This window comes from Rhinatrema bivittatum, chromosome 5 (assembly GCF_901001135.1).
Source record: "Rhinatrema bivittatum chromosome 5, aRhiBiv1.1, whole genome shotgun sequence".
Taxonomy (NCBI): Eukaryota; Metazoa; Chordata; class Amphibia; order Gymnophiona; family Rhinatrematidae; genus Rhinatrema; species Rhinatrema bivittatum.
The window spans coordinates 224,375,278-224,393,378 of record NC_042619.1 but is presented as its reverse complement, the minus strand read 5'-3'; the positions used below and the strand labels follow the sequence as shown (position 1 = coordinate 224,393,378).

The following is an 18,101-nucleotide window of genomic DNA, read 5'->3' as shown; positions in this document are numbered from 1 at the left end:
TATGAAGCAATCTGGTTTGGCAAGAAAAATACTTCTCATCCATTTCTCACTCTCATTTTTGCTGGCAGCTCAATCCAGATTTAGGAAGTAGTCACCACACTAGGTAACAAAATTGATTCCGCACTATCTTTCTATAGTCATATCTTTCATTTGATGCAAAGCTGTTATTTGTTTTCTTCGGTTCATTCGTCTGCTTTGACCATTTCTTGCAATGACTGATTTTAAAACTCTCACCCATTCCCTTATTCTAACTAGAATTGATTATTGCAATTAATTATTTCATGGGCTTACAACTATTCAATTAAGAAGACTCCAACTAGTACAAAACACAACCGCTACACTGATTTTCAGCAAGTCCAAATACGATCATGTTACCCCTCTTCTGAAAGATTTACATTGGCTTCAGGTTAGCCTGCACATTCAATTTAAAATTGGGTGTTTAACCTATGAAGCTCTATGGTGGACAAATTGCTCCTTATCCTCCAGGATGGTTGCTTTGTTCCTCTCAACAAGAGCTACTAGTTCTGCCCTCTTCTAAGGATGTCAGGTTGGAAACCACGCGTGAAATCAATTTCAGCTACCTGGCCCCATGTCTATGGAACTTCTTTCTGCTCACCATCCGATTCGAGAAAGGCTACCACAAGTTCAGAAAGATGCTAAAAGCCTGTTTATTTTCAGAAGCTTATGATTAACCTTGTTTGTAGCTGTATTTGAAGTTTTATTGGTTTCCAATTGTGTTTGTTTATTATCATATGTTTTATTTATGGGTATTTTGTTTTAATTGTAATTATTTTAATTTGTTAATTTTTATTCTTCTGCTTGGATATTGCGTAATCTAACCATTATATTACTGTAACTTCCACACTCTCATCCCTATTAGTTTTGCTTAATTAGGACATTAACGTTCTTGTATTATTTGAGTTCTGTTATTTATTTATTTACTCTGGCACTGAATGATTTTATATTTATTTTATTGTAATTTTGTTTGCTGCCTACATTTATAATAACAATGTTAGTTTCGATGTACTCAGATAAGTTGTTCTGAACATTGTCCTCCCCAAGTGCATGAGCCATGCTGCCGCCCCCCCCCCCCCCCACACCTACCCTCCAGACATCTCCTGTGATTTAATTTGCAACTTCTTGCTTTTTTTTTCTGCTTACGTTTCAGAAGGAACAACGTAGGCGACCGGGAGAAAGCTCTGCAAGTAATGCTGCAGGTCCTCCAGACATGTGATCACCCGGCCCCAGACATGTTCTGCCTCTGTGGGAGGATCTACAAGGACATGTTCCTAGACTCGGACTGCAAGGACACCAAGAGCAGGGACAGCGCCATTGAATGGTGATGCAAAGTCACTTGGTTTGTGCATCAATGAAGAAGCTTGCGAGTGTTTGTAAGAACTGATGAGTCCTTGCGTGATCACTCGTTCTGTCAACGTCTCTCTCTCTCTCTCTCTCTCTTTCTGTTTGTCTGTCGCTCTCCAACCAGTAGGGGATAGAGCTGTGGTAACATCACATTGATGTGATGACATGTCATTCCACAAAAAGAACTGATGGTGACCTATATGGGCCGTACTCAACTCTAAATATTAGGGTCATGTAGGCAAGGTATCATACCATCAAACAGACCTTACATTTGTCACATCAAACCAGATAACGCAATTCTTAAGATGACAAAAAAAGTTCCAGTCATATAATCATTTACCAAGCCATAGTACATAACAGTTTTTTCTTTGCAATTACAAATCCTCAGTCTGTTCGTATCCAAACAGCAATTTTCACTGGCAAATTAACCACGTAAAATATTTCCAATCAAATGCGACAGTGGAGGTTTGTGTTCATATATTTTTATTGAATTCACAAGAATTTTTTATATATACACTTTGAATGTAACATTAGAAGGATGCTACTCTCACTTTGTATAGCATAGTTTATCTATTCAGAATCATTTTAATATCAGTAACCAAGACAGGAGCGGTCTAATATATAAATAAAGGCATCCTTAACAAAGAAAAATCACCTCCCATATATTTTCAACTCTGTCCACCTTCCAGTCTCTGCATCTGGTTTATTTCAGACATACATGCGTCTGCATTTTTTCCTTCCCTCTCTGTAACCATCCATGCTTTCTTTCAATCCCATTCCCTTGTGGTGACGAGCAATGTTATAGTATTTCCCATACCCCTGAATCGATTTTGTTTCATTCTCGAAAACAAACATACCAATGACTATTGTGAATGAAAACCAACAAGCAGACCTGACGGCATGATTGTTAGCGCAATAATGATGATATCCATGCTCTGCTGTTTTCTGGGTTTTGTTTTAATTAATTGAGTGGTCTAATACAGTACTCACTTTCTAGAAACAAAAGTGTAATGCATGATAGTGATTATTTACACCCCGATCTCAGAGTGCTGGGAATCTGACACCTGAAAAAAGAAAAGAGGTGAATTTGCCTTTTACCAGAAAGGGAGAGAAACAAGCAGACAGAGAGATAGCCCGGTCACTTACAGCTGCCACCTTCTAGCTGAAGGGCATGGTAAGTGTTTACCTTTAGTGCCAGTCAGATGTGCAGATGGGGTCAAACTCCCACCTGATGCACAGATATGGTCTGGCAGAGTTTTGGTGCCGTGAGCTGCCTCTTCACAGCCAGGCCCCGGGTCTGGACTAATGGAAGCCATGATTGCAGGAGGCGGAGATGAACCTTAGAAAAGCTTACACAGAGCCTTGCCCAAGCAGCGTGGGCTCTGTTATTCCACTTTGGTGTGTGTGTATGTGCATACATGCACACGAATGTGTGCAAGAGAGTGTTTATGCGTGTGTGCGTTGGGGAAGAGAAGGGGTTGGGGTTTGGTGTTGAATATCTGTGTGGGTTACGGTGTGCATGTGTTTTGGAGAGTGGGGCTGGCCTTTTAGATGGAGGCAAAGAAGAAAGCTAAAGTCAGATTTGTCTGCAGGTACCGGAAAGGATTTGAGCTCCAGCCGACCCTGTACTCTGGAATTAACCTCGCCGTTCTGCTCATTGTTGCCGGGCAGCAGTTTGAATCTTCCATAGAGCTGAGGAAAATAGGTAAAGCACATGCTTGATACTCCCTCTGCATGGTTTATTGTGTTGTTGTTGTTGTTTGCGTCGCCCGTGTCCTGGTCAGCTCTTGGGCACAGGGGTACACCGGGAGGGGAACAGATCACGCAAGGCCCTATGTCCTCCTGGAATTCCTGAATGGGGGGAGGAGGCAGCAAAAGATTTGCTTTCCAAAGCCCTTGGAGTTTTACTCAGGCTGGGGCTCTTTTGCTGTCTCCACGAATCACCACAATGATGCTCAGATTGTTGTTCAAAAAAATAGTCTTTATCGATGTTACAGAGCAGGTTAACAAAAATCCAGAAAAAAGCACTCGAAAAATTAAACCCTGTCGCTTTTCACAAGATGCTCATCCACCTTCCAAACTATCAGCTCATAGGGGTAGGGACACTCCTTTCCTGGGAACTTTCCAATACCTGGTAAGTAGGCAGATGCCTCAACCCTTCACTCAACTCCGTCCTCTTAGATGAGCTTCTCCTGATAGAAAAGTCTCACAGGTGTCTTCCCCATCAGAATTCTCCGCTGCAAACCAAGTTTCTCAGGTTACAATTTCCTCAGCTCTCTTCTGGGAGCTATTCTTCCTAACCTCTTATCCCTTTCTTCTCTGTCCAGTAAGGGGCAGGTCTGTGCATCACTCTTCTTGGCTCTAGCACCTTCCTTGGTCCAGGCTGTCACTCTTCTCCAGAAATCCTCTTCTGGCAGAATCTCCTCTTGCAGGCTTTCAGACGTCAAATCCTGAAGTCTCTGACATCACTCTGTGGAGGAGACAGACCTACCTGAGCCCTGGACTTAGGCTGACACTGACCCTCTGACTGCATCACATAGGTGCGGCCTTTTTATTCGGGCTCACAGCCCCTCCCAGAGGGGAGTGGTATACCTCCCTATGCTGACATCACTTAAAGGGCAAGGTCTGGTTGAGACCTCCGATACATTGTGAGCACAATTGGCCACCTTTCACCCCAGCGATTTCTGTCTGTTTCTTTACACTCCCAGCTCAACCGGAACTGGGGCCCGGATCCGGCACCCTGAGCCTTCATTCGCGACTACCTGCGGATTTTTCCCCTGTTTTATTTCTCCTCCTGACATGCGTTTAATACTGGACTGGGAGCCATGCTGCAGGACTTCTTCCCAAACACTGCAATCCTGAGCCCTGAATATAACTGCTAGGTTATGCCCATAGGCAAGGACCATAAATCCCTCCCACTCCCCAAGGGGGCTCTGAGCACTGCTGCTATAGCTTCTCCAGCCCTGGCTGATTGGGGAGCGGAAGACCGTAGCCAGGATTTGACCTGGGGACCTTCCATGTGCCAGTGCGCAGCATTTGCCACCGGGCCGGCCCCTGTACAGCTTTTATTCACATTTTATTTTGGAAAGAATTAAGAATTGATTCGTTTTATCAATTAAAATCCTCACAGTGCATTGTAAACTGCACCAAATGGCTGTATCTGTAGATTGGCTGTCTACACTAGTGGCACTTGAGAATTAACTTATGTAGGCAAAAAGAAAACCACATAATCAGAAGAGCATAAGATATGCCATACTGGGTCAGACCACAGATCCATCAAGCCCAGCATCCTTTTTCACTCAAGGCATAGTTAAGCTCTGGAATTCATCGCCAGAGGATGTGATTATGGTAGTTAGTGTGACTGGGTTTAAAAAAGATTTGGCTAAGTTCCTAGAGACGAAGTCCACAAACTGCTATTAATCAATAAGGAATAGTAGCTTGGGAGCTAATAAGAACATTAGATATGCCATACTGGGTCAGACCATGGATCCATCAAGCCCAGCATGCTGTTTCCAACAGTGGCCAATCCAAGTCACAAGTACCTAGCAAGTAACCAAACACAAATGTTTGGGTACTTGCAGAATGCTGGGCATAATGGACCCAGTATGGCATATCTTATGTTCTTATTAGATCCCAAGCTACTATTCCATATTGATTAATAGCAGTTTGTGGACTTCTCTGGGAACTTAACCAAATCTTTTTTAAACCCACTTACTGCCATAACCACATCCTCTGGCGATGAATTCCAGAGCTTAACTATGCATTGAGTGAAATAATTTTCTATGATTTGTTTTAAATGAGCTACTTGCTAACTTCATGGAGTCCATCTATTATCTGAGAGAGTAAATAACTGATTTACATTAACATGTTCAAGTCCTTTCATGATTTTGTAGACCTCTATCATATCCTCCCTCAGCTGTTTCTTCTCCAAGCTGAACAGCCCTAACATTTTTAGCCTTTCCTCACAGGGGAGCTGTTCCATGCCCCTTATCATTTTGGTCACCCTTCTCTGCACTTTCTCCAGTGCAACTATCTTTTTTGAGATGTGGTGACCAGAATTTCACACAGTATTCAAGGTGCGCTCTCACCATGGAGTGATACAGAAGCATTATGACATCCACTGTTTTATTTGCCATTCCCTTCCAAATAATTCCTAACATTCTTTTTGCTTTTTTGACCGCCACTGTACACTGAGCCAATGATTTCAATGTATTATCCACTATGATGCCTAGATCTCTTTCCTGGATGGTAACTCCTAAGATGGAACCTTACATCGTGTAACTACAGTAAGGGTTATTTTTCCCTATATGCATCACCTTGCACTTATCCACATTAAATTTCATCTGTCATTTGGAAGCCCAATCTTTCAGTCTCACAAGGTCCTCCTGCAATTTATCTCAATCTGCTTGAGATTTAACTACTCTGCATAATTTTGTGTCATCTGCAAATTTGATCACCTCACTCATTGTACCCCTTTCCAGATCATTTATAAATATACAAGCCGTTAAGCCCGTTAAAACGGGCTACATCCCTCTGTCTCTCACCTCCCCCTCATTCTCTCTCCCCTACCTCCCTCATTCTCTCTCCCCTACCTCCCTCCCACCCACTCACCCACTCCTCCCCAGCCTCCCTCTCCTCTCACTCAGTCCCTCCCTCCCACTCAGTCTCACTCACTCCCTCCCCCTCTCTCCCTCTCACTCACACTCAGTCCCACTCACTCTCCCTCAGTCCCACTCCCTCCCTCCCTCTCCCTCAGTCCCACTCACTCCCTCCCTCTCCCTCAGTCCCGCTCACTCCCCCTCACTCAGTCCCTCCCCCTCACTCAATCCCTCCCTCTCACTCAGTCACTCCCTCCCACTCTCTCTCTTCGTCCCTCCCACTTAGTCCGTCCCTCCCTCCCTCTCTCTCTCTCCTCCCTCCCTCGCTACCGCTGCCGCTGCCCACTGCCGCTACCGCCGCCGCCCACTGCCGCCCGCCGCTACCGCCTCCGCTGCCGCCCGCTACCGCCACCGCCGCCCGCCCCCGCTGCCGCTACCGCCGCCGCCCGCTACCGCTACCGCCGCCGCTGCCGCCCGCTACCGCCGCCGCTACCGCTGCCCGCTGCCGCTGCTACCACCGCTGCCGCCATGTTTTTTGGTTTTTTTTGACGCTGCCTAAGACTGACGTGCTCGCCCGCACATGCGCAGTAGAGCTGCTCTCTACTGCGCATTTGTGGGCACGTCGGTCAAGCTTCATTTATCTAGTTAGATTAAACATCACTGGTCCAAGTACAGATCCCTGAGGCAGTCCATTGTTTACCCTTTTCCACTATGAAAACAGACCATTTAATCCTACTCTGTTTCCTGTCTTTTAACTAGTTTGCAATCCTCAAAAGGACATTGCCCTATCCCATGACTTGTTAGTTTCTTAGAAGCCTCTCATGGAAGACTTTGTCAGATATGTTCTGAAAATCCAAATATACCACATCTACTGGTTCACCTTTATCCACGTGTTTATTCACCCCTTCAAAAAATTTAGAAGATTTGTGAGGCAAGACTTCACTTAGGTAAATCCATGCTGGCTTGTCCCATTAAACTATGTCTATCTAAATGTACTATGATTTTATTCTTTATAATAGTTTCAACGATTTTTCCCGGCATTGAAGTCAGGCTCACCAGTCTGTAATTTCCCGGTTCACCCCTAGAGCCCTTTTTAAATATCAGGATTACATTGACCACCTTCCAGTCTTCAGGGACAATGGATGATTTTAATGATGAGTTACAAATTAATTGTAATATATCTGAAATTTCATTTTTCAGTTCTTTCAGATCCCTGTGGTGTCTACCATCCGGTCCAGGTGATTAACTACTCTTCAGTTTGTCAATCCAGCCTACTACATCTTCCAGGTTCACCGTGATATGGTTCAGTTCATCTGAATTATCACCCTTGAAAACCATCTCCGGAACGGGTATCTTCTCAACATCCTCTTCAGTAAACACTGAAGCAAAGAATTCATTTAGTCTTTCTCTGATGGCCTTATCTTCCCTAAGTACCCCTTTAACCCCTTGATCATCTAACAGTCCAACTGACTCCCTCATAATTTTTCTGCTTCAGATATATTTTAAAAAGTTTTTATTGTAAGCTTTTGCCTCTATGGCCAACTTCTTTTTAAATTCTCTTTTAACTTGTCTTATCACTGTATTACATTTAATTTGCCAATGCTTATGCTTTATCCTATTTTCTTCAGATGCATCCTTCTTCCAATTTTTGAATGAAGAGCTTTCGGCTAAAATAGCCTCTTTCACCAAACTCTTTAACCATGTCAGCAATCGTCTGGCCTTCCCTACACCTTTCCCAATGCATGGAATATATCTGGACTGAGCTTCTAAAATGGCAGTTTTCAACAATGTCCACGCCTGTTGCACACTTCTAACCTTTGCAGCTGCACCCTCAGCCCCTCCATAGCCATCTTTCCCACTTCATCAAAGCCTCCCTTTGAAAGCCCAGTGCTAGAGCCATGGGCCTATCCACTGTTCCCCCTCCAGTCTTCAATTCAAATTTGATCATATTATGATTACTACCACCAAGCGGTCCCACCACTGCCACCTCTCCCACAAAATCAATTAGATTTAAAATTGCTCTCTCTCTCATTAGTTCCTGAACCAACTGCTCCACAAAACTGTCATCCATTCCATCGAGGAACTCCATCTCCCCAGCACATCTCAATGCTACACCTACCCAGCAAACACTGGGGCAATAGAAATCCCCCATCACTACTGCACTACCAATCTAGTCAGCCTCCCCACAATCTCCCAGCATTTCACCATCTGTCCCATTCCTGGCCAGGTGGATGGCAGGACACCCCCACCACTACACTCTTCCCCAACATACAAGGGGTTTCTACCCACAAAGATTTGATTGTGCGTTGTCTCCCACAGGATCCCTATCCTGTTGAAACCCATTCCATCCTGGACGCAAAACACCATCCTGCCACCAAGTCGCTCCCCTCTATCATTGTGATACAATTTGCACCCTGGTACAGCATCATCCCACTGGCCATCCGTCCTCCATAATGCCTCCGAGACTCCACCAAGCCAATGTCATCATTCATTGCTATATACTCCTCTCCCATCCCACCTCCAGCATCAGCAACCAAAAAAATCTGAACACGTGTTTTCTGCGTGCATCCACATTCTGCTTCTCAGTCGACAGGGATAAACTGGAATCTCTCAGCCCAGGTTCCCATGGCAAATGGACTACTTTTCATATTATTGAAACCTCTCTGTTGGGATGTCTTAACTCTAATGTTTAATTATTTATTTATTTATTTATTTAGTAACTTTTATATACCGACGAACGTTGGGAACATCTCGTCGGTTTACATATAACAGAACTGAGCAACAGGCTTTACAATTTTTGCGTAATTAGATAATTAAATAAGGAACATTCAGAGCATACAAATAACAGATTAGATTATATAAGTAAAATTATAAAAGTGTGATACATGAAAGAGGTTATCTAAACGGGGGTGGGGAGGGGGAGATTCTGATATATAGGGGTGGGGAGGGGGAGATTCTGATATATAGGGGGGTATCCACAATTAAAGGAGGTATATATACACGTGATTGGGAACAAATTTTTTATATATAAGTTTTTTATATACAATATGTAGTCCTAATTAGTTTCCTTCAAAGATACCTCCCTCCAAACCATGCGTTGCTGAGCAACTGTTGGCTTTCCCCTTTGATTTAATTTAAAAGCTGCTTTATTTCCTTTTTAAAGGTTAGTGCCAGTAGCCTAATTCCACCCTAGTTAAGGTGGAGCCCTTCCCTTTGGAAAAGACTCCTCCTTCCCCACAAGTTTCCCCAATTCCTTACAAAACTGAATCCCTCTTCCTTGCACCATTGACTCATCCACGCATTGAGACTCCGGAGCTCTGCCTGCCTCTGGGGACCTGCATGTGGAACAGGGAGCATTTCAGAGAATGCTACCCTGGAGGTTCTGGATTTCAGCTTCCTACCTAAGAGCCTAAATTTGGCTTCCAGAACCTCCCTCCCACATTTTCTTTTGCTGTTGGTGTCCACATGTACCATGTCAGCCGGCTCCTCCCCAGCTCTGTCTAAAATCCTATCTAGGTGATGCGTGAGGTCCGCCACCTTCGCACCAGGTAGACATGTTACCAGCCGATCCTCACACCCACCAGCCACCCGGCTGTCTACATTCTTAATAATCGAATCACCAACTATGATGGCCAACCTAACCCTTCCCTCCTGGGCAGTAGCCCTGGGAGACACATCCTCGGTGCGAGAGGACAATGTACCGCCTGGAGAGCAGGTCCTTGCTAGTGGATCATTTCCAGTTACACCAGTTTGATGCTTTCTGACCAGGAGACCTTCCTCTTCCAAAGCAGCACCAGGGCTGCCAGACTGGAGTTGGGACTTGTGTACTATGTCCCTGAAGGTCTCATCTATATATCTCTCTGTCTGCCTCAGCTCCTTCAGGTCTGCCACTCTAGCCTTCAGAGATCGGACTCATTCTCTGAGAGACAGGGGCTCTTTGCACTGGGTGCACACAAATGCAGTTGTTCAAATAAATTATGCAAAAGCTCTGTAAGATACTTTAGCGCTGTCTGATCATTTTCTAGTTTACAGAAGGAATATTACCTAGTGCTTGGATTCCTGCCAGTCACTAACAAGTATAAATTAGATTTCCACGTATTCTAATGATTAATCAGACATAATTTTGTTCCTGTTCCCTAATGTTTGCTAATATTGGGTAAGTGAATGTGTTTCTAAGTGTTGGAATTTGTGTAAATCCTTGCACATGTGAAGATTCCTGGATCCCCTATGGTGGCGTATGCTGGTGATTATTATGATGTCTGCAGCTTCAACTCCTAAAGTAGTGCTGCTCATCTTTGTTAAAAATTTATGAACTTTATAAAAAAAAATAAAACCTAGGTGGGATAATTTTCAACAGGTATAAGTGAGGGCACATACATTTGTGCCTGTATTTTATTAACTGTGTGACAGGAGTGTATCTCTGCCCCGAATATTCGTGCGTATGTTTCAGTACGAGCACATTTTCTGTAGCCATTTTGTAAAAGTGCATGCACATATTTTATGCACAAAATAATTGTAACATGTGCGAGTATTTACCACAGTGTGGGGTAGATTTTCAAAAACGGCACGTTCGTGTACTTTTGTTGGCGCTCCAGGCGCAAACAAAAGTACGCGGGATTGTAGTAGATACGCGCGTAGCCGCTAAAATCCTGGATCGGCGCGCGCAAGGCTGCCTATTCCGTGTAGCCGGCGCGCGCCGAGCCGCGCAGCCTGCCGCCATTCCCTCCGAGGCCGCTCCGAAATCGGAGCGGCCTCGGAGGGAATTCGCTAACGCCCTCCCCTCACCTTTCCCTCCCTTCCTCTACCTAACCCACCCCCCCGGCCCTGTCTAAACCCCCCCCCTACCTTTGTTGGGGGATTTACGCCTCCCAGAGGGAGAAGTAAATCCCCGCGCGCCAGCGGGCCACTGGCGCGGCTAGACATGACCCGGGAGCGGTTCCGGAGGGCACGGCCACGCCCCCGGACCGCCCCGGGCCGAAACCACGCTCCCGGGCCCGCCCCCGAAACGCTGCGTCCCACCCCGAAAAAGGCGCGCCGCTCGTCCCCGCCCCGACACGCCCCCCTCAGAAAACCCCGGGACTTACGCGAGTCCCGGAGCTCTGCGCGCACCGGTAGGCCTATTGAACATAGGCGCACCGGCGTGCAGGGCCCTGCTCGCGTAAATCCGGGCGGATTTACGCGAGCAGGGCTCTTAAAATCCACCCCTGTGTGCGCATACTCCACTTCTGAAAATACTTGTGCGTGCATGTTTAATCACCACTTCATCCTGCCCCCCACCACTTAACCCAGAGCTCCCACTCAAAAACTGCAGCTAAGACCAGTATGATTTCACCTCCCTGACTCCCTGAATGCGTGCGCATAAGTTTGGTAATAAATGCGCGTGTAACAATTACAAAATACAAACTTGCACGTGAACCACTAAGCTCTTCTCCGGAATGCCCCTAAACCAACCCTTTCCTTGATTACTTTTACACGCGATACTGCTGGTATGCACATACCCCAGGCTTTTACAAAGTACCACTTGTGTGCGTTAGTGCTGCTTACACGTGTAACCTGCTGTCACCTTAAAGCACAGGACATCAGATCTTTTTCCCCTTCTCACCCCTTTCCCCCTCCCCAGGACAGCTACCTGAGTGACACAGGACCCCTTGCTGGGTGAGGACCAGAAGGGAAAGTCTCTTCTGAGACCGAACCTCTCACTGCTGCTGTTTGACCTGCAAGGGTCGTCCACTCCTCCTTCCCGCCCCACGCGTCTGGTGCAGGGAGGAGAAGGTCAGAGACTCTCGCTCCATCCAAGGAGTAGCACAGGGGTGGGCACCAGCAGTGAACATTTAAAAGCAGAGAGCTCTCTCCCCCTCTCTGCCTGCCAGACAGCTTCTCTCTTCTCTTCCCCAGGGGTACGGCTGAACAGTTTGCTGGGGAGGAAGGGGAGTCTGGAGAAGATGAACAATTACTGGGACGTGGGGCAGTTCTTCAATGTGAGCATGCTGGCCAGCGACATCGGGAAGGCTGTGCAGGCGGCCGAAAGGCTCTTCAAGCTGAAGCCACCGGTTTGGTGAGTGACGGCGCATGGCACGGCCGAGTCCTGCCTTTCATTTCTCCTTTCTGTGGACCCTAAGCTACAGGGAGATCGCCGCTGCTTGGGGCTGTCAGCTTATTGCTTCTGTATAGAACTAGGATGGGGGGGGGAGGGGGGATGGGCGGTTCATTGGCTCAAATCTTAATGTGTTTGGCTGAAACTTTCATCCTTCCAAGACAGACTGAATGGGTACCAGTTCGGTTTATCTGTAAAGAGCATTCAGTAGCGCTGTGCAATTCAGAATAATATTATTTATACCTGGAACTTGCTGCGATAGCCCCAGTCTATCACTGCAGGAATCACTGTCGTAATAACCAGAGCCTAAACACCTTTACAAAGCTTCTTCTAGGTAATAGTTGTCCATTATAAGCCTAGAAACATAGAAATATAGTGGCAGAAAAAGACCATATGGCCCATCCAGTCTGCCCAGTCTTGCCAAATATCAGCAGTCACAGAGCAGTTCTGCTGCCCTGTGTGATTTTGCTGGAAGTATGGTGGCCTGTGAGATACTGACTGTTACAGATAAGAGACAAAAGGCCCCATCCATTTGGCTATAACTATACTGATAACTCTTGGAGTTTGTTCAATTGTTGACAGGGGGGAGGGAGAAGGGGGAGGTCACTCAGCATTTTGTAGTACTTGGTGTTGGAATGCAGTTTGTAGGCAGAAGTGCAGCAACCTGTAAGAAAAGCTTATCAGCACTTAACCAGCAATTTGTTTTTCTCCCAGGACAAGCAGGATGATAGTCCTCACATGTGGGTGACGTCACTGGACGGAGCCCTATCACGGAAAACTTTTCTGTCAAAGTTTCTAGAACTTTTGGCTGGCACACTGAGAAAGTCCAGCATGCCATAATCCCTGTAGCCACAGGGGTCTCCCTTCAGTCTCTTTTTTTCCGCACTGCAGTTTGCCTCACGGTTAGGAGCTCTGTGAGTTTTCTCACAAAAAATTTCCTCACGGAATACTTGAAGTTTATTTCTCCAAAAACTTCCCTCACATGGGTGTCCCATTGCGATATTGATCATTGTCGCTTGGTGAGTGAATTCTCCTGTCTTCGGTTGATTCCTGCCTCCCCTATTTTTTCGGTGTCCACAGGCCATTGATCATTTTTGAGCCTCCCCTTTTTCTATCATGGCAACAGGTTTTAGAAAATGCCCGGAGTGTCCCTGTACGATGTCGATTACTGACCCACATGATGTCTGTATGCTGTGCCTCGCCTCATCACACAACATTTCTCACTACCCAAGTTGTGCCCAGATGACCCCGAAGGGTAGGCGGGCTCATCTCGACAAGATGGAGTCCCTTTTTAAAATCCGATTGACTCCATCGACGTCCACCCAGTCGTCACCGGCAGGAGCATCGAATAAATTTGTCATCAAACCTCGCCTGGAGCACCAGGGCAGCGGTGACCATCCGTCACCGACCCCATCCAAGGCATCCGCATCGTCTTCCTCGGTACCGGAGAAAGACCGGACTGAGCACCAAGGGAAGCACCGACACCGGCACCAACGCGAGTCTACTCCCGGTGCTGGCACTGACACCACATCGGCCTCGATGGCTATCGAGCCGATTGTGAAGAGGACACGGATAGAGGAGCCTCCAACCCCCTCTCCACCCGAGAAACCAAGGTGATCCTCACCGATATCAGTGCCGGGTACTGAGCCCCTATACCGACAGGCTAGGCGCTACTGGCTGAGCCCCTATACCGGCAGGCTAGCACCTAGCCTGCCTCCCCCTGTAGCTGCGATATCTACTTCAGCTTTCAGGGAGGAACAGGACAGTCTCATCCTCCTGGCAGTACTCGCTGCTCTCTGAGACTTACAGCCATCGGTGCCGGCCCCTATACCGACACCGACACCGGAGCCATCGATGATCACACCGCTGCTAAGCCGACTGGATACGCTCATCGGTGCCCTTCCAAAACAACCTAGGTTACCGATGCCAAAACAACCCGCAAAGTCTCTGAAAGCCCCGATACCCATTCCGGGGTCCTCAGAAGATGACAGCACGGACTCCAATCCTCTGTCAACACCTATTCCACCGATGCCGGATCCGATACCTGGTCCATCGGGGCTCTTGGGGCCGAGAGGCCTATGTTTCCCCTCGATGCCTTCAGTACCACTGAAATCCACATCGATGCCACCGCATCTTCCATCGAGACCATGGAAGGATCCATTGGTGCCAACACGTCCTATAGTACCGACCTTCTTCCCTACTTCAGGATCTCGGTTAGAGACCTTTTCTGACACATGGGAAGATGTTGACACCAATACATCCACAGAGGACATTTTATCAGAACCATCTCCTCTGGAAGAAAGGAGAAAATCTCCCCCAGAAGACCTCTCCTTTGCAAATTTTGTAAAAGAAATGTCGGAAACAATCCCCTTTGACCTGATTACAGAGGAGGACACACGCCATAAAACATTGAAAGTTCTCCAAATTGTTGATGCGCCAAAAGAAGTTATGGCTATCCCTGTCCACGAAGTGCTCGTGGACCTTCAACATCATCTCTGGGAACATCCTTGTACTGATCAACCAGTGAATAGGAGGACAGATGCAACTTATCTGGTCCAACATATTCCTGGATTCCAAAAGCCATAAGTACCCCATCAGTCAGTGGTAGTTGAATCCGCACAGAAAAAGGCCAGGCATCTGCGCCCTCATTCTTCAACACCACCTGGAAAAGACCAAAACTTCTTGGATATTTTGGGTCGCAAGATGTTTCAGGGCTCTATGCTAGTGTCACGTATAGCTGCATACCAACTTTACATGATACAATATCAAAGGAATCTCTGGAAGCAGGTTCAGGGAATAGCTGACTCTCTTCCCCATCAACAAGATAGTCTCAATACCATACTACAGACAGGCCTTGAGGATGGTAAACATGAGGTTTGGGCTGTTTACGACTCTTTTGAAACGGCTTCTCGCTTGTCAGCAATGGGAATCAGCGCCAGGAGGTGGGCCTGGCTAAAAGCATCTGACTTGAGACCTGAAGTCCAAGACAAACTCGCTGATTTGCCATGTACCAGTGACAACCTATTCGGTGACAAGATACAGGACACAGTGGCTCAACTAAAAGACCATAACGAGACCCTGCGTCAATTGTCCACGATTACTACCGAGGGCCCTTCCTCTGCAAGAAGATCCACGAGAAGGGACCCTAGAAAACCTATTTATTTATATATTTATTTTATTTAAAAACTCTTCTGTACCGTCGTTAAGTTAGATAACCATCATACCGGTTTACAGAAAGGCACGATAAAGAAAATTATAAGTGGTATAGATTACAAATTAAACATGTGCCATCATAGTATGGTAACATATTTTAATACGATAAACTATGTGTTTAAGTTAAGCCTATATGTTGGTTAGGAAACTTGTTAAGTGGTTCAAATCTAACATTAATAAGCATTTGTAGGTTAAAAACAACAACTGCTTGCTTGGTGAGTCCTTATGTATCAACTGTTTTTCTCCTTCTCTTTGTCTTTATAAAAAGCTTGTTTAAAGAGTCAGGTTTTCAGGTTAGTTTTGAATATTTTCAAATTTCTCTGCAGCCTTATTTCGAGGGGCATGGTGTTCCATAGCACAGGACTAGTCCGTGACAGTGCTCTTTCCCTTACTTGAGTGAGGCGATCTGATTTAACAGAGGGGACAGTTAGTAGAGCCTTATTAGCAGATCTCAGGTTTCTGTGCGGAACATGTACGTGCAGTGCTGTGTTAAGCCAGTCGGCTTTTTCATCGTGGATTAGTTTATGAATTATACCCAGTGCCTTATATTGTATTCTTTGTTCAATTGGAAGCCAGTGTAGTTCAGCAAATGTTCCTGTAATGTGGTCACTTTTTTTTTTGCCAGTCAAAATTCTAGCAGCAGAATTTTGCAGTATTTGCAGTGGTCTAATCGTAGATTGAGGTAGCCCTAATAGCAGGGAGTTACAATAGTCTGTGCTTGCGAATATCATTGCCTGTAGAACTGTGCGAAAATTGTTTAGCGTTAGCAGGGGTTTCAGTCTTCTCAGGGTCATTAGTTTGGCGTAGCCTTCTTTTAATTTCTGTGAGATGTGTTGTTTCATGTTTAGCTCAGGGTCAATTATTACCCCTAGATTCTGTACTTTTATTGCTAACTCCATGGCTTGATTATTTTTGATTGCGATTGTAGGTTGTATAGGGTGTATGTTTTTTCATTCAAGGTGTAAGAATTCAGTTTTGTTGATGTTTATTACCAGTTCCATTTGGTTTAAGAACTGTTTGATTATTTCAAGATACATGTTGGCTAGTTTCATTGTTTCTTCAATGGTGTTTACGATGGGTAACAGTAGTTTTATCGTGTACGCAGATACTACCCACCTGCATCTCGTGTGAGGCCAACCAAGCTGTCTCAGAGTGGACATCCTTGACAGCCCAAGCCATCCAGGTCTCAGCCACCACCGCAAACAGGCCAAGGGTTTTGAAATCCATCCAGAGAACAGCAGTCACTCCACAAATCCAAAACCAGATTTACCAGTAGGAGGTCGAATTCACCACTTCATCACCAACTGGCTCAGCATTACCACAGACCAATGGGTTATATCCATCATAACCCAAGGATACCATCTAAACTTCCTCATGCTGCCTCTGGATTCACCACCCAATCCACGGTGGATGCACAAAGATCACACAACCCTTCTAGAGTCAGAATTGTCCACCCTTCTGAGCGCCAGGGCTGTGGAACATGTTCCCCCAGACGCAGCAGGGCAGAGGGTTCTACTCCCGCTATTTCCTCATTCCAAAGAAATCAGGCGGCCTCCGCCCCATCCTCGACCTCCGCAATCTCAACAAATTTCTACAAAAAGAAAAGTTCAGGATGGTGTCCCTGAGCACCATGCTTCCTGTTCTGCAAAAAGGAGATTGGCTCTGTTCTCTGGATCTTCAAGACATTTATGCGCACATTCCAATATCCCCACATCACCGCAAATACCTGCGCTTTGTAGTGGGACATCAACATTTTCAGTACTGGGTTCTGGCTTTCGGACTTACCTTGGCACCCCGTGTATTTACAAAGAGCCTAGCACTGGCTGCAGCCCATCTACGAAAACACAGCATACACGTGTTTCCTTACCTGGACGACTGGCTAATAAAGAGTCAATCCAAGCAAGGAGCTCTCGATGCTCTCAAGCTCACCATCACTCTGCTACACTCGTTGGGATTTCTCATCAATTACCAGAAATCACACCTTATTCCATCTCGCCTCCTGACTTTCATCGGAGCAGATTTGGACACCTCGGTCGAAAAGGCCTTTCTGCCCAACGACCGCACAGACACACTCTCCAGACTAGCTACATCTCTGCGCACAAGGAAACAGCCTTTTCCCATCAATTCCTCACCTTGCTGGGTCACATGGCTTTCTCGGTCCACATCACTCCTATGGCCAGGCTGGCCATGCGGATAACTCAATGGACTTTAAAATCTCAGTGGCTTCAAGCCATTCAACCTCTTTCATCCCAAATCCATGTAACCTACCAGCTACGTCCATTACTTCTCTGGTGGACCCACAAAACCAACTTGCTGACAGGTCTACCTTTCCAGCAACCAGTTCCTCAAGTAACCTTAACCACAGACACATCCAACTTAGGTTGGGGAGATCATGTGAACAACCTTCAAACTCAAGGCACTTGGACACAACTCGAAGCAATGTTTCAAATCAACTTCCTGGAGCTTTGAGCCATATGTTATGCTCTCTATTCGTTCAAGGACTGCCTTTCACACAAGACTGTTTTCATACAGACAGACAACACAGTTGCAATGTGGTACTTGAACAAACAGGGAGGCACAGGCTCTTATCTCCTCTGCCAAGAAGCTGTGCAGATCTGGGCCTTGGCCCTTGCACGCTCCATGCATCTCCAGGCCATTTATCTGGCAGTCATACAAAACGTAGTAGCAGATCGCCTCAGTCGACAGTTCTATCCCCACGAGTGGTCTCTGGATCCTGTTGTAAAGAAGAAACTCTTCCAGTGTTGGGGTCAACCAAAAATCGACCTCTTTGCATCCAACCTGAATCACAAAGTGGACAGATTCTGCTTCCTGCA

The 18,101-nt window shown here is 46.1% G+C and overlaps 1 protein-coding gene across 2 annotated transcripts in view; it reads left to right on the top strand.

Annotated features, from left to right (window-relative positions):
- MAP3K15 (mitogen-activated protein kinase kinase kinase 15) overlaps positions 1 to 18,101 on the top strand; it is a 257,005-nt gene that overhangs the window by 153,138 nt on the left and 85,766 nt on the right. For both annotated transcript variants that reach the window (XM_029603361.1, XM_029603362.1), the window contains 3 exons: positions 1,169 to 1,339; positions 2,955 to 3,067; positions 11,856 to 12,015. In XM_029603361.1, coding sequence (XP_029459221.1) covers positions 1,169 to 1,339; positions 2,955 to 3,067; positions 11,856 to 12,015 — 444 coding nt within the window. The remainder of the gene's footprint in view (positions 1 to 1,168; positions 1,340 to 2,954; positions 3,068 to 11,855; positions 12,016 to 18,101) is intronic.